The 13,019-nt window shown below is 51.7% G+C and overlaps 1 protein-coding gene across 9 annotated transcripts in view; it reads right to left on the bottom strand.

The window, feature by feature from the left end:
• ankhd1 (ankyrin repeat and KH domain containing 1) overlaps positions 1-13,019 on the bottom strand; it is a 28,765-nt gene that overhangs the window by 7,424 nt on the left and 8,322 nt on the right. For 5 of the 9 annotated variants that reach the window (XM_048994797.1, XM_048994800.1, XM_048994803.1 and 2 more), the window contains exons 2-16: positions 10,205-10,358; positions 6,449-6,605; positions 6,181-6,343; positions 5,938-6,085; positions 5,559-5,792; positions 5,375-5,469; positions 4,787-5,024; positions 4,348-4,539; positions 3,814-3,923; positions 3,629-3,716; positions 2,770-2,897; positions 2,528-2,671; positions 2,132-2,234; positions 775-1,725; positions 115-248 (exon numbers count right to left, since the gene is read on the bottom strand). In XM_048994797.1, coding sequence (XP_048850754.1) covers positions 115-248; positions 775-1,725; positions 2,132-2,234; positions 2,528-2,671; positions 2,770-2,897; positions 3,629-3,716; positions 3,814-3,923; positions 4,348-4,539; positions 4,787-5,024; positions 5,375-5,469; positions 5,559-5,792; positions 5,938-6,085; positions 6,181-6,343; positions 6,449-6,605; positions 10,205-10,358 — 3,039 coding nt within the window. The remainder of the gene's footprint in view (positions 1-114; positions 249-774; positions 1,726-2,131; positions 2,235-2,527; positions 2,672-2,769; positions 2,898-3,628; positions 3,717-3,813; positions 3,924-4,347; positions 4,540-4,786; positions 5,025-5,374; positions 5,470-5,558; positions 5,793-5,937; positions 6,086-6,180; positions 6,344-6,448; positions 6,606-10,204; positions 10,359-13,019) is intronic. The other 4 variants (XM_048994799.1, XM_048994806.1, XM_048994801.1 and 1 more) reach the window with 3 other exon arrangements.

The raw sequence follows: 13,019 nt of genomic DNA, 5'->3' as shown, positions 1-13,019 counted from the left end.
GGTGGGGGCAAGCACGGCATTATAACCATCATCATCATCATCATCATCATCATCATCATCATCCCATGACAAGCCAGCAGGGAGATGGTGGTTGGTGTAGGGGGCGGGCCTTACATGCGCGTCGATGTCCACTGAGGGGTACAGCGGCAACATGGAGGGGGGCGAGACAGCAGCACCAGCAGTGGGCACTGAGGGCTGGGGGCTGGGCGAGGTCGCGGGGTTCAGCATGGGTACTCTGCTGCTCACGGCTGTCGGACACATGGTGGGGCGGGGGGACAGAGGTTACCATGGTGACTGCCAGGTCACAGTCTTACAGGGGAGTGGGGGTGCACAACCGCTACAGGCCACAGAACACAAAACCCTCAAATGCTGACTAGTCCATAGTCATAAAACCGGCAGATTTAAATAGTTTGCCTCCCTGTCAAATGTAACCGAGAGGCACGTGACTCCCCGTGTGCTTCTCCTGAGGATCTGGAAGGTGGACATATTCTAGATGTACACTTTACTGTTCAGGCACGCTCCTCCGCTACGCCGAGAGGATTTACGTCGACGGGTCTAATCGCTACGCTTCCGCACACCGTTGTTTCAGCCTCTGCCCACGCGTCCATAAACCGAGACAGCACTGGGGGAGGGGGCGCTCCCGCATGGATTTACAAGATGTCATACCTCATCCCCCTGTTAATGCATTGCTTCCCATTAACATCAAAGCCGGCGGCAGTGACTGGTGGCGAGAGGGAGGGACACCATGAAAACGAACGGCGCTCGTCAACGCACCCATCATGATGTCATCCAGCGTATCTGTGAGCGTCTGTGCGGGCGTGGCCACCATGAGGCCATCCGGAGCCTGGCTGAGTAGACCGGGCCCCAGTCCTGTGAGCTGCTGGCCCAGCATCTGCTGGCTCACCAGCACCCTCTGCAGGTCGGGGCTGGTGCTGCCGGGGTAGTCAGCACCGCTGAAGTCCGTGGACTGCTGCGCGGGCAGAGGCTGGATGGGCACAAAACCGGCCTGTAGGGGGGGCGGGGGACCCTGGGCTTGGGGAGTCTGTGGAGGCGGAGGTGGCGGAGGCTGCTGCGCCTCCCTGTACAGGATGGTGTTGACCTGCGGCAGTTTGGTGAAATCCTCGCTCTCCTCCTCATCCTCCTCCTCATCGCCCTCGTCGTCATCATCATCATCCTCGTCGTCCTCCTCCTCCTCTTCCTCTTCCTCGTCATCGTCCTCCTCCTCCAGAGCTGGCTGGTCGTCGTCTTCGTGGCTGCCTTCGCCGTCTGTGTTGGAGCCCAGTGACGCCAACGGCAGGGGTAGGGGATTGCCCACCCCCGAGGTCCCCGAAGGCTGGGCGGGAAGCGCCAGGTCCTCCTTCAGGCCCTTGGCCTCCATGTACTCTTTGGTGAACTGCTGCTGAGTCTTAAGCTGCAGCTGGCGCTCCACCTTCTGCAGCTCCTTGAGGATCTTCTTCTTCTTCTGCACCTGCTCCTCGCGGCTCCTCTTCAGCTCCTCGATCTTGTCTTTGGTGAGCGGCTCGCCCTGGATGAGCTCCAGCGACTGCAGCTGGGCCTTCTCGATGGCGCTGATGCGCTGGCCCAGCTCGTTCAGCTTGCCCTCCGTCTCCTCCACGATGCACTCCAGCGGCTGGTAGGCGTGGAAGGGCGGCAGCGCGTCCGCGTCCGCCGCCACCGCCGTCACGGTGCCCGTCTGCAGGGGGCCCGACCTCTGCTTGGACACGACTGGTGAACCAACCAGGGGAAAGAAAACGGAGACAAACTGAGCTTGATGACACCAATATCCTCACTTAAAAGGTCGCTTAGATCGTCCCTCACCCACACAGGCACACATTACATATTTGGGTCAGGCTGGTAGCTTCACAGAAAGTCACAGAATGCCGTAGCAAGCAGAGACCATTCTTTCAATCTATCAATGGTCAATAAAGACAGAAGAGCTTTGGATAACGTGAAGAAACATAGGTAGGTGATTTGATGAAACGCCCAGTATGTTGAGAGAGCGAGTGCAGGTGGAGGAAGATTGATTTGGCAGGTTGTAGGAGGAATCTAAACAGAAGGTTGCAGTTGGCTCCTCGGACAACATTTCAGAGCTGAGGGACGTACAGACGCACGCTTGGGTGAGGTAGCTGACCTTTGTTCGTGACGGGTGGGGGGGTGCTGACGGTGGAGGGGACTCTGTCGGGCTCCTGTGGGGGGACCACCATGGCCAGGGCTTGGAATGGAACTCGGGGAACCTGGCGGGGGACAGAGGAACAGCATCACCTCATGGCAACACACGTACCTCACCCAAAAGGGGTTACACAGGGGCGTGGCTAAAGGGGCACTGACCCTAGCTAAAAGTTGATTGGCTCCATCCCCTGTCACTCACACATTCAAAACATATCATTGGCTAATAAGGTTATCCCCTCTGTATGAATTACTGTCCCTCTTATGCATGTCACCTCGAAAGAAAAAAAAAAAATCCTAAAATGGCCCCTGTACCCAAACTATGCCGCAGGATGGGGCAAAAGCAACCCCCGGAACCTACCTGAGATGCATCATGAGAGGGGGGAGTGAGCTGGGACAGGTCAGGCGTGGGGACGGACAGGATGTTGTTGGGGTAGTCGAGGAGGTAGGAGACCACATTGGTGTGGCCGCCTTTAGCAGCTTCGATGAGCATGGTGGAGCTGTCCTGCGGATACAGCGGCACTCAGTCCCACTACAGGCCACCCTCCATCTTTATACCCGTGCCTGATTAGAGAAGCCAAACGGGAAGGCCGGCGGGCGCACCTTCAGTCTGTGGGTGGGGTCAGCCCCGTGGGCCAGTAGTAGCTCCACCACGGCCAGGTGGCCCCCGGCGCAGGCCAGCGACACCACCGTGTGGTCATTGTTGGCGGTGGCGCGATTCACGTTGGCACCTGCCAGGGGACGGTGTCGTCAGACGCAGACACAGAGAGAGTCAGAGACACCGAGAGAGTCAGAGACACCGAGAGAGTCAGACTTCCTGTTCCCTTTATACACAGATCTCAGAATTCATATCAATGGCAAACATCACAGCACTGTATTGACAGGGCCATATGGGATTTTCAGAAGTACAAACAGTCCCGCACTAGAGTTTGTGTTTACTGGAAGGTATGGATGAAGACAAAGGACTATTTACAAATTCTACATAATTTAAGCTGCACTTCCATTCTTTGTATTAGTTACAAAATTCTTGAGAGTAATTCGTAACTCAAACGAGTATAACAAGTTTTTCCCCTTACATATCTACTCCAGTCAAACAACAATTTTACTCTTCATTTCCCAGCACTGGTAAGTAGGATGACCAGATAATCCATGTCAGAGAGGACACTTTTAACCAGGACAGGATCTGTAAACTACAATTTCAAATCAAAGGGACCTGGATTTCACTAAAGCACTGAGTTCTTGCTACGTGCTGATTGGTTAGTCTCCTATAATCAAAACAGCTGGATGAGTCTTTCAACCAAGGAGACAAACCAGTCGAAGCACAAGAAGAACGGAACTATTTAGCCAATCACAGGAACCCTTCGGTTTTAAGGTAGTTTGTAAAACCTGAAGTAGCTCAAAGTGTCCAGGATGCTGTAGATTATCCGGTCACCCTGTGTTAAGGTGGCGTGTGACAGCGTACCTTTACTGATGAGGAATTGGACAGTACACAGGTGTCCTGCTCTGGCTGCCTTCATCAGGGGGGTCCGGCCACCCTCCGATTCGTGTTCCTGTGGGGGCACGCAGGTCCGACAGAGTTAATGGCTCACGCTGAGAAACAGAAGAGAAGCAGGAGGAAGAGGAGACAGAGGGAAGGCACCGTCCTACCAGGTCAGCCCCGGTCTGCAGCAGCACGTCCGCTACGTCGGTGTGACCGTTCTCGCACGCGTACGTCAGCGCTGTGTCTCCTGTTGCTGTGGTTGCATGCACGTTCGCCCCTGGTGGTCAAACAGTTTAATTACTACAGGTGTGAATCACAGGTGAGACGGCCAGACGGCGGCCAGGAACCCCAGGCAGCTGCTAACGCTTATTCCCCCGAGTACTGGGTTTATTTTCAACCCAGCGGAAGGCCGCAGCCAGTTAAGCATCCTGCTCTATCTCTGTTCTCCACACCCTGGAGGCCACAGGGAGAGTCGTGGGACATTGTAGCTCCTCTCCCCACTGGCTCTGCCCTACACGCGACATACATGCGGCAGCCAGAAAGAGCAGAGCTACAATAAACCCACGCGTAGCAGCAGATCAGACCCCATTAATATCCCAGCACTGCGAATTTCCCAGGCACAGATACTGATGCACGCTGTGCCTGCAGGCACAGTGAGGAGAACCGGCGGGTTCCAGCAACACAGCCCAGCTTGGGCTCACCTGCAGCCAGCAGGTACTTGACAAGCTCGAGGTGACCCTCCTGTGCAGCCTCCATCAGCGGCGTGGAGCAGCCCAGCTCAATGTCAGCGCCTGTCTTGATGAGGAAGTCGGCCACCTCCAGGAAGCCTCCGCAGCAGGCCAGCGTCAGCGCCGTCTCCTGGGTCTCCTCCGTCTGTGCATTGATATTTGCCCCTGGGGTGGGGGTGAGGGGGGGGGGGAGGTCAAAGGATGTTCACGCCGACTAAAGAATGACAAACTATTTAACGACTGCAATAAAGTGTCATAATATATTAACACAAAGCAAATGCACAGACAAGCACTTCACAAAGGTGACTGAAGGTTTACATCATGAAATCAAACACCAGCTCCAAGCCGGAGATTCGTTCCCCTCTATAGCTCCATTCCAGGCAACACCAAACGATCACAGATCTGTGCTTACCCTGGGCCAGCAGCAGCGCCACCATCTCTTCGTGGCCTTCGCGAGCAGCCTCCATCAGCGGCGTGTAGCCCTCGTCGTTGACCTCCTCCAGGTTGGCCCCGCGCTCGATGAGCAGAGCGGCCAGCTCCACGTGGCCCCCGCAGGCCGCCAGCGTCAGTGGAGACTCGAATGAGTCCGCCGGCATGTTCACCTGTGCCCCGCTGTCCAGAAGCAGGCGTGCCACCTCCACATGCCCATCCTGAGGAATGAGCAGAGGCATGCTGGGATTGGCCAGGGCCCCCACCGTGTGTGTCTGTGTGTGTGTGTGTGTTACCTGTGTATCCTACAGGGTCAAAGTTAAGTGCAAGCACCGCTGAGATGGGGGGAGCGAGGAAGCCTGTGATCACCTGCACACCCCCCCCCTTAAAAGCTGCTTTATAGTTGGTAGGTCCCAAAATCTCTCTCTCATTGAATTTAACTGGATTCCCTCAGTCGCAGTGTGTGTGTGTGTGTGTGTGTGTGTGTGTGTGTGTGTGTGTGTGTGTGAGTGAGTGAGTGAATGGGGGAGTTTCCCACCCCCCGCCCCCCATATCCTCCCCAAACTCTCACCATGCAAGCCTCCATCAACGCCGTGTGCATCTCATCTGTCTTGTGCTCCTGGTCGGCACCAGCTTCCAGCAGGAAGCGCACCATCTCCAGGTGTCCTACAGGGGGCGATGGAGAGCAAACGGCGTTAGGGATATGGTGGTCCGTGCCCTCCCTCCCCCGGCCAATGGGAGATCAGCAGTGGCACCTTTGTAGCAGGCCAGCGTGAGTGCGCTCTCCTTGAACTCGTTGGAGTGCGTGTTGATACCAGCGCCGTACTCCAGCAGCACGCGGGCCACCTCCACGTGACCAGCGCTCGCTGCCTCCATCAGAGGTGTGTGCCCGTTCTCATTGTGGTCCTCTATGTTGGCGCCTTCCTTCAGGAGCACCTTCACCACGTCCACGAAGCCACCGGCGCATGCGTACGTCAGTGCTGTGTTGCCTGCGGAACCAAGGCCTGCATTAGCTCCTCCAGGCCTCTGGAGGCTGCTGCTCTGATGACGCAGTGTTCGTAAGACAGATTATCGTGATATTCCATCAAACGAAATAACATCAACGGGGACCAGATGCTTGAACGTGACGCCTACCTGTGGAGGACTGGGCGTTGACGTCCGCGCTGTGAACCAGGAGCAGCTTCACGATGTCGACGTAGCCGCCACTGGCGGCGGCCATGAGCGGTGTGATGTCCCCCTTGATCCCCCTGTCCTCGACGTTTGCGTGCATGGCCAACAGGACCTACAGGAAGCAAGGAAAATCGGACGTAGGAGAACTGGGAGGGCCAGAGCAGAAAGCAGAGACCAGGGGAGCGAGCCTGGCACCTAGAAACGCACCTGTGCCAATTCATAGTAGCCGGCGGAGCAGGCCAGGCACAGCAGGCTCTCGCCCTCCTCCGTGTGCTCGTTGACGCTGCGTCCCTCGTCCAGCAACTTCCTCACGGCATTGACGTCCCCGTCCGAACAGGCCTCCGCCAAGCTACGGCTGAAAATAACCAAACTGCTACACTTACCGGGACTGCACTGGGGCGACCTCTTAACAGGTCACAGGGCCGCAAGGCCCCGCAACGGCCAATGACAGGCGGGAGATGGTGGAGATACATACTTGTCGGCCTGGCCGGCGTTGAGCGTGTTCTCGGCCCTCATGCGCGTGAGGGCGGCGGCGGCCTCGTCCAGTGCACAGCTCACTGACGACGTCAGGCGGCGCAGCACTTCAGGATCTGCGAAGGCTTTACCGTCCGCGGTGGACAGTTTACCGATGCCTTCAGCATTAGAGCGCACGTGGTGGGGGAGGTTCAAATCCATATGGCGGTTCACACCAAGCAGCATCCATGGTTAGGGGGGGGGGGGGGGGGGGAACACACATACACACACACACAAGCTTGGGTTATGTCCAAACCATGCCACTTGTTAGCTCTACCCCCCACTCCACCTCAAACAGGAAGTAGACCCAGGGCACACTGACCTAATGTGACCTAGAACAGAGCAGTGACCCACCCCCATCCTGTGCTTCCAATGGTACAGTCCAGCTACACATTACACTGCAAATAGTACCAGCTGACAAAACACCAGATACCTCAGAACAAAACGAGCCTCAAAATGAGCCCTTATTTTAACCTGCATTTGACTTTAATGTCTAACAGACCACAAAGACTATATGAATATATTTATACATAGTTCAAGAAGAAGAAATCTGGCTGCCAGAACTTCATAAAAGCCATTATCAAGCAAGCACTGTTATACAACACACTTAACATAACACTTCATACATACAACTGAAGCTATTCAGGGCAAATTGCTCAAGAATTCCGCTTCCCCTCCGAGACTGAGCGACATTCGATTCCTCTTTCCTGGCCACTGGTGGACAATTCAGAGAAGGCAACTGCACAGCCCAGAAGCACGTTTAATATCAATCAGAAAATGTGTTTGTGAGCAGCTGAAACTGGATATGCGGGTTCACTCACATGCACACAAACACAGTTCATAAAGTGTAGAGACTAACTAGCTAGCTAACTTTACGCTAATGCCGAGTCACAACAATGGCCGTTGCGGCCTTGTGTAAATCTACCGTTCTTCTACAGGACACTTAATTTTACGCTATTACCTCCCCCAGACCTGTGACACTGGACCGGGCCTCCCCAGGGTAGGCTATGCAGTATGGTTGTACCAGTACACATAGTTGGCCGCTTTTTAATATTTTCAGTTTGAAACGCACAATAAAAGAAATGAATACACTTCTTGACATAGGAGCAACATAATTGTGGCTGAGAGTTGGTGTTACGGTTAATTCTGGGTACAGTCGGTCATAATTTGGTGGTTTGGGAACATTTCGGTTTCCCAATAAAATTAAGATTGTTAGGATATTCATTATTTTTTTCTATTTTACATATTTTTACATTGCGCAATTAAGCATTTTGCTATTCAGACACATTGCATCTGGTTTACAACTGGTCCTAACTGCATCTGTGTTTGCAGTTTCAATAATGCATTTAAAAAATTCTGTTTTACCAACTGTGCCATTATTCCCCTAGCGGGCTCATCCTGCAGCGCCCTCTGCAACACGCACAGGTACTGCAATAACATGACTGCATGCAACAGCAGCGAGACCCACTGCCGCGCACCGGCAGAGCTCACTCCAGTTCGCTCGCGCCCGAAGGAGCCAAAGCAGGTGACAAAGCAGACCTTGCGGGCAGCTGTTGATCATTGGCACGGATCGCAGCCGGCCGCTTTCCTCTGTAAGGGCACGGGTGACCCACTAAGGCTGAGAGCAGAAAGCCCAGACGGAAGAGGTAAACACGGCCCTCAAACCGCTTCTCAGCAAACCTGCCCGCTTCATCGGGATGTTCCGGTCATCGAAAAACACCATCGTAAACCTCCAGAAGATTACGAAGAGTACGAAGACACCGCGCGTATTATGTGGAGAAGCTGGACTACTCCAGTGTCCAGAAAACACATCTTCACACCCCAAACGCCACACGACACTCAAAGGTGAAATTTCATTACACAAATGCAAATCCAGCATGGGGACAGAACCAAAGAAACGGGTTACTGTCACACTGGAGTGGCTAGTAAAAATTTAACAAATGTCTTATGGTTTTTTCCCCATATTCAATCACGACCTTCTAAGGAAAAAAAAAAATGTCCAGTGTAGGAAGAACTTTTGATTTTCCTGTCAGGCGGCTTAAGTCATGTATACATAGCTGATACTCATCAACATTGCAATTTACACGCGCAAGCCAAGCCTTTTCCCGCATGTGATATGAACTCTGCTGGTAGCTATAACAAGTTACTTCACCCGAACTACTGCAGCAAACTGCCTCAGCGAACAATACAGTCATTACAATGGACTACTTAAGCCTGCGTCTTTCACATGCTGCCAGGACAGGTGATCCCCAGCGATATCACTTCGCGATTTTATGGCGCATGCACAATAATCGCCAGGGCTTCACCTGATGGGCGTAAACATTTGTCCAAATGCCGGCTTTTCAGGACTGCGCGGACGTTTACTCGCACCCACAATTTGGCGAGCAGATTTGTAGGGTGCCTAAAATATTAATGAGGCATATTGTGACGCCCAAAAAATTCAGATAGAGGAGCGGGACATGTGCTTCTGTTTTGGTAAATCATGGAAGCGATAAGCACTTGAAGTGGCGGCGAAGAAAGGGGCAGCTCAGCAGCCACAACATCTTTAAAAAGAGGAGGAATAAGGTGAGACGACATCGGTGGTGAGGCGGTACTTTTTGCAGTTCAATGGCCGATAGGTTTATTAAACAAGAGCATGGCAGAAGTCCAAAATCTGTAATTCCGTATACATCACAGTATGAATCTCATTAATATGTTAGGTGCACTCCTAATCCGCTTACCAAATTGTAGGCTTAAGCAAACGTCAAAACAGGACCAGAAAGTCCACGTCTGGATAGATGTTAACGTCCGTCATCTAAAGCCCAGGTGATTGCGCGCGTGTCATATAATCGCGATGTGATATCGTGCAGCCCTAAACTTCACTAAATAAAAGCCAAGCACTGCATTAAAAATTCCAGAAACTCAGCACCATATCTAGCAGAGTATACGCTGCACTGCCAGGTACAGTTCGACAACACCGGGAATTCAAAGGATTCGTACACACAATAGGACCACCTTCTCAATACAAATGAAACAAAGATCAACAGCAAACAGGAGTCCACAGCTTCTGATAACATGGTCAGAAAAATGCTTATTTACACCAAATATAGCCTCACACTGAATACGAGTATAATCAGAAGAGAAACCAGCCACTGACATTAAAGGTCACATTCTTCTCTCATGGAGAAAGGGCCAACTCTGGCTATGTAACATGCCTTGGGGTTTAAAGAACTTTGTCTAATCATGGACACAAACCTTACTGAGGCTGGGAGGAAGGTATGAACAACCGAATGGAACTGCTGGAGAATCTGTCACGGCAAACTACCCACAGACTCCAAGCTTTGACATAACAGGTAAATGTTAAGACAAACGCATCATTCCAAAACGGTAAATGTCACACGTTAACGGCAAGCAGCAGTTAAGTTAATGCTCACAGCAGGACGAGCGCGACAAAGGTAACTCAGCACAGCGTCAAAGAATCGGCATGCATTACACATTTCTCTAGGTACACTCGGGTCAAGAGGGAAATGAAATGTTTTTGACGATCTGTCCACTGAGCTGTATAATGTCAGCCTGGGAGAGAAATCCTTAACTAGTACTCTAAGAAAACAGCCATATGAAATTTGCTGTGACACTAGTTCACCGTTCTCGTCTTTCTTGATGCAGAGTAACGATTGATTAGAAGGAACGGCACAGCACGAACACCCGAACGGCAACACGCCGACGTGCAGAAACGTACCGGCGGCCTCCAGCAACGCCTCCAGCCTGGCCTGCGTCTCGGGGTCGACAGTGCGCAGGTCGGCGCCATCGGCGGCGCTGGACAGCAGTAACTCGGAGGCGGTCTTCAGCATGGGGTTGTCCAGGTCCTCCTGATCCAGTATGAAAGACTCAACCTGAGAGGGAGAGAGGGAGGGGGCGGAGTTTAATGGGATTCCAGTCAGCACCACATCCTGGGAACGCCGAGCGATGGCCAGTTGCAGAGTAGTTCGATCTAAAGCACAGCAGATACGGGGGTGTGGGAAGGATGGTGGATGATGAGGCCAAAAGTCAGTTTGCTAATAAAAATTATGCAACAACAAATATATTACCTCTATACATCTAAATTTTAAACTTGATACAATCCACTGAATGCCTATTTAGGAACCAATCTAACACACATAAGGAATATAAATTACCCAAAGCTCTCCTTTGTTTGTAAAAGAAAAAGAAAGGTTTGCAGGCAAACGGCTTGACGACAGGAAGGCCTCAAGTCAATCAATACAATAGAAGAAAAGTTAGCACATTGCTAATAAGCAACTAGCATTAAGCAGCTCGGCAGTACGGTCAGCTCCTACCACCCTTCAACCAGCCTTCAGTGATGGACACGGGACACGGGGACACAGGGACACCATTTCACAGGCAGCCTGCCCCTCTCCCCTGTCATGTGACCCAAGCAGCTGTGAATCGCTGAGGCCCTGAGCCCCGGCGGTATTAGCGCTAACGCAAGCCGATCAGCCACTCCCCACCGTCGACCCCCACGCAGCCCTGAGCCACAGAGCAGCCTACCGCAATATGCTGCTCAGACCTTTAAGGGCTCCTATCCAGTCGAGAGCCGCATCACTGCTCCTTTCCATGGGGGGAATGCAACTGTGCCACACATCGATTGCACCATAGCTATCCCCCCCCCCAACAAAACTGCCCAAAGACAGCACCCCCCTATCCTTGCTGAGGCCTCAGACAGCAGACCTCAACCCCACCCTCAAACATCTCCCACATCAGGACTGACGTCACGACGTCCTTCACATGGATGTCGGCACAAGGCAACAGCTGTCCAGCTGGTATCAGAACAACCACGTGAGAAGAGCCGTGAAGAACAAGTCCAAAGCCAGGGCCACCAGAAAGGAACCTCCAGGCAAACGTCGGCACCAGGCCCAACATCTCGGCGCCCCTCATCTCCTGGCACATACTATTGGTAAAAAAAAAAAAACGGCCGAACGTTTGGTTCTCTGTTTGTGCCTGTAGCTGCAGATTCAAAGGTAGCACCTGTGATCGCGGACACTCGAAAGGCACGGGAGGCTGCAGTATCCATCTGTCTCAGAGCTCCACAGGCAGCAGAAGGTCACTGAGAGCCTCCTCTCCACACAGGCAAAACCGACGGACTCCCCTTTACGAGAACCAAAGCAACGGCAATCTCCGATAACCTCTATCAGACGAATGGATCAGAACCCCACAGATTCTTTAAGTTCCTGGTGAGAGATTGCTTGCACGAGTCCAAGGATATTTCACTACGCTGGCCTCAATGTCGTTTTAATTCTGCTACAGCCCATTTCAGTGCCAGAGATGCAACCTTAACCAAACAGAAGGAATGAGAATGAATATGGAACAGATCAGTTCTCTGAAAAGAAGCACTTTTTGAAGGCTCTATCACAAACAGGAAAAAGATGAATCTATTACTTTGCCGGTGGTTTGCAAAAATGATACGAGCCAAATATTTAACGACTCAAGCACTAAAAAGGTCATTCAGGTGAACATCACAGATGTCAGTTCCTTGACATTAGAAACCTTTGGACCAAACAATGCCACCGTTCATAGTAGGGATGGGAATTGAGAACCGGTTCCAATGTGGAGCCGGTTCTTATTGTTGCGAAGAACCGGAATCGTACGCCTCCGATTCCTCTAACAATTCATCCGGACTTTTCGTGTCGCGCGAAATGACATCACATGCCACCACTTGGAGTCCACATGATGGAGCGCAGGAAGTGGTCCAGCGCATGGCTGCATTTTACAAAGAAGAACGACCATTCTGCAGTGTGCAACCAATGCGAAGCTGCCACGACCTCTAACACTAGTAATATCCTTAAGCGTTTAAGCCGTCAGCACGGCATTACATTTAAAGATCGCCATGTGTTCGCCACTCCGTCAAGCGCAAGCACCGTGGTCTCCATAGCGGCGGTTAACTAACGACGGTGCCTTAACCTACATGCACGTTTTCTGAAACATAAACGAATTATGTAGCACGTTTGTGTCATCCGTTTTAGAAGACGACATGCGGGGTGGCAGCGATAACTCCTCTGAAGCAGCAATCACATCATGCCCGGAAAAACAAAACCCATTCACGCCAGTTTTCCAGGCAGCGAAATGTAATGAGGAGAGGGCAAAAGGGATGTGACAAAGTTCATGGTGAAAGGTTTGCATCCCTTCACCACAGTAGAGCAAAAAGCTTTTTGGTAGGTACGGGTAGTGAAATGTTTTCATTAGCTTTGTATGTCAGTACATTGTAAAGCAGGTGTGTAATATTAAACTAGGGTGTTGTCCACTTTAGGAGCAGTAAGTTTAACATGTTTGGGTGTTAAGATGGTCTGGTTTTGTGGTAACGTGCCTGTTACTACAGTGTTAAATTTTAAATTTACTGTTTATTGTTCATATCACACTACAGCTAATAAATCGGCTGCTTTTGGTGCAGAACACCGCATAGGACGACAGATTTTTTTAATAAATATGTAGCTAACCAGATCCAATTACCTTTCCACACAATTATAATCAGTGATAAATTAATATTTGATTATTTTGCAGTG

The sequence above is a fragment of the Brienomyrus brachyistius genome, chromosome 24 (assembly GCF_023856365.1).
Source record: "Brienomyrus brachyistius isolate T26 chromosome 24, BBRACH_0.4, whole genome shotgun sequence".
Lineage (NCBI taxonomy): Eukaryota > Metazoa > Chordata > Actinopteri > Osteoglossiformes > Mormyridae > Brienomyrus > Brienomyrus brachyistius.
The sequence above is the reverse complement of the archived record's forward strand: the minus strand, read 5'-3'. Positions and strand labels throughout refer to the sequence as shown.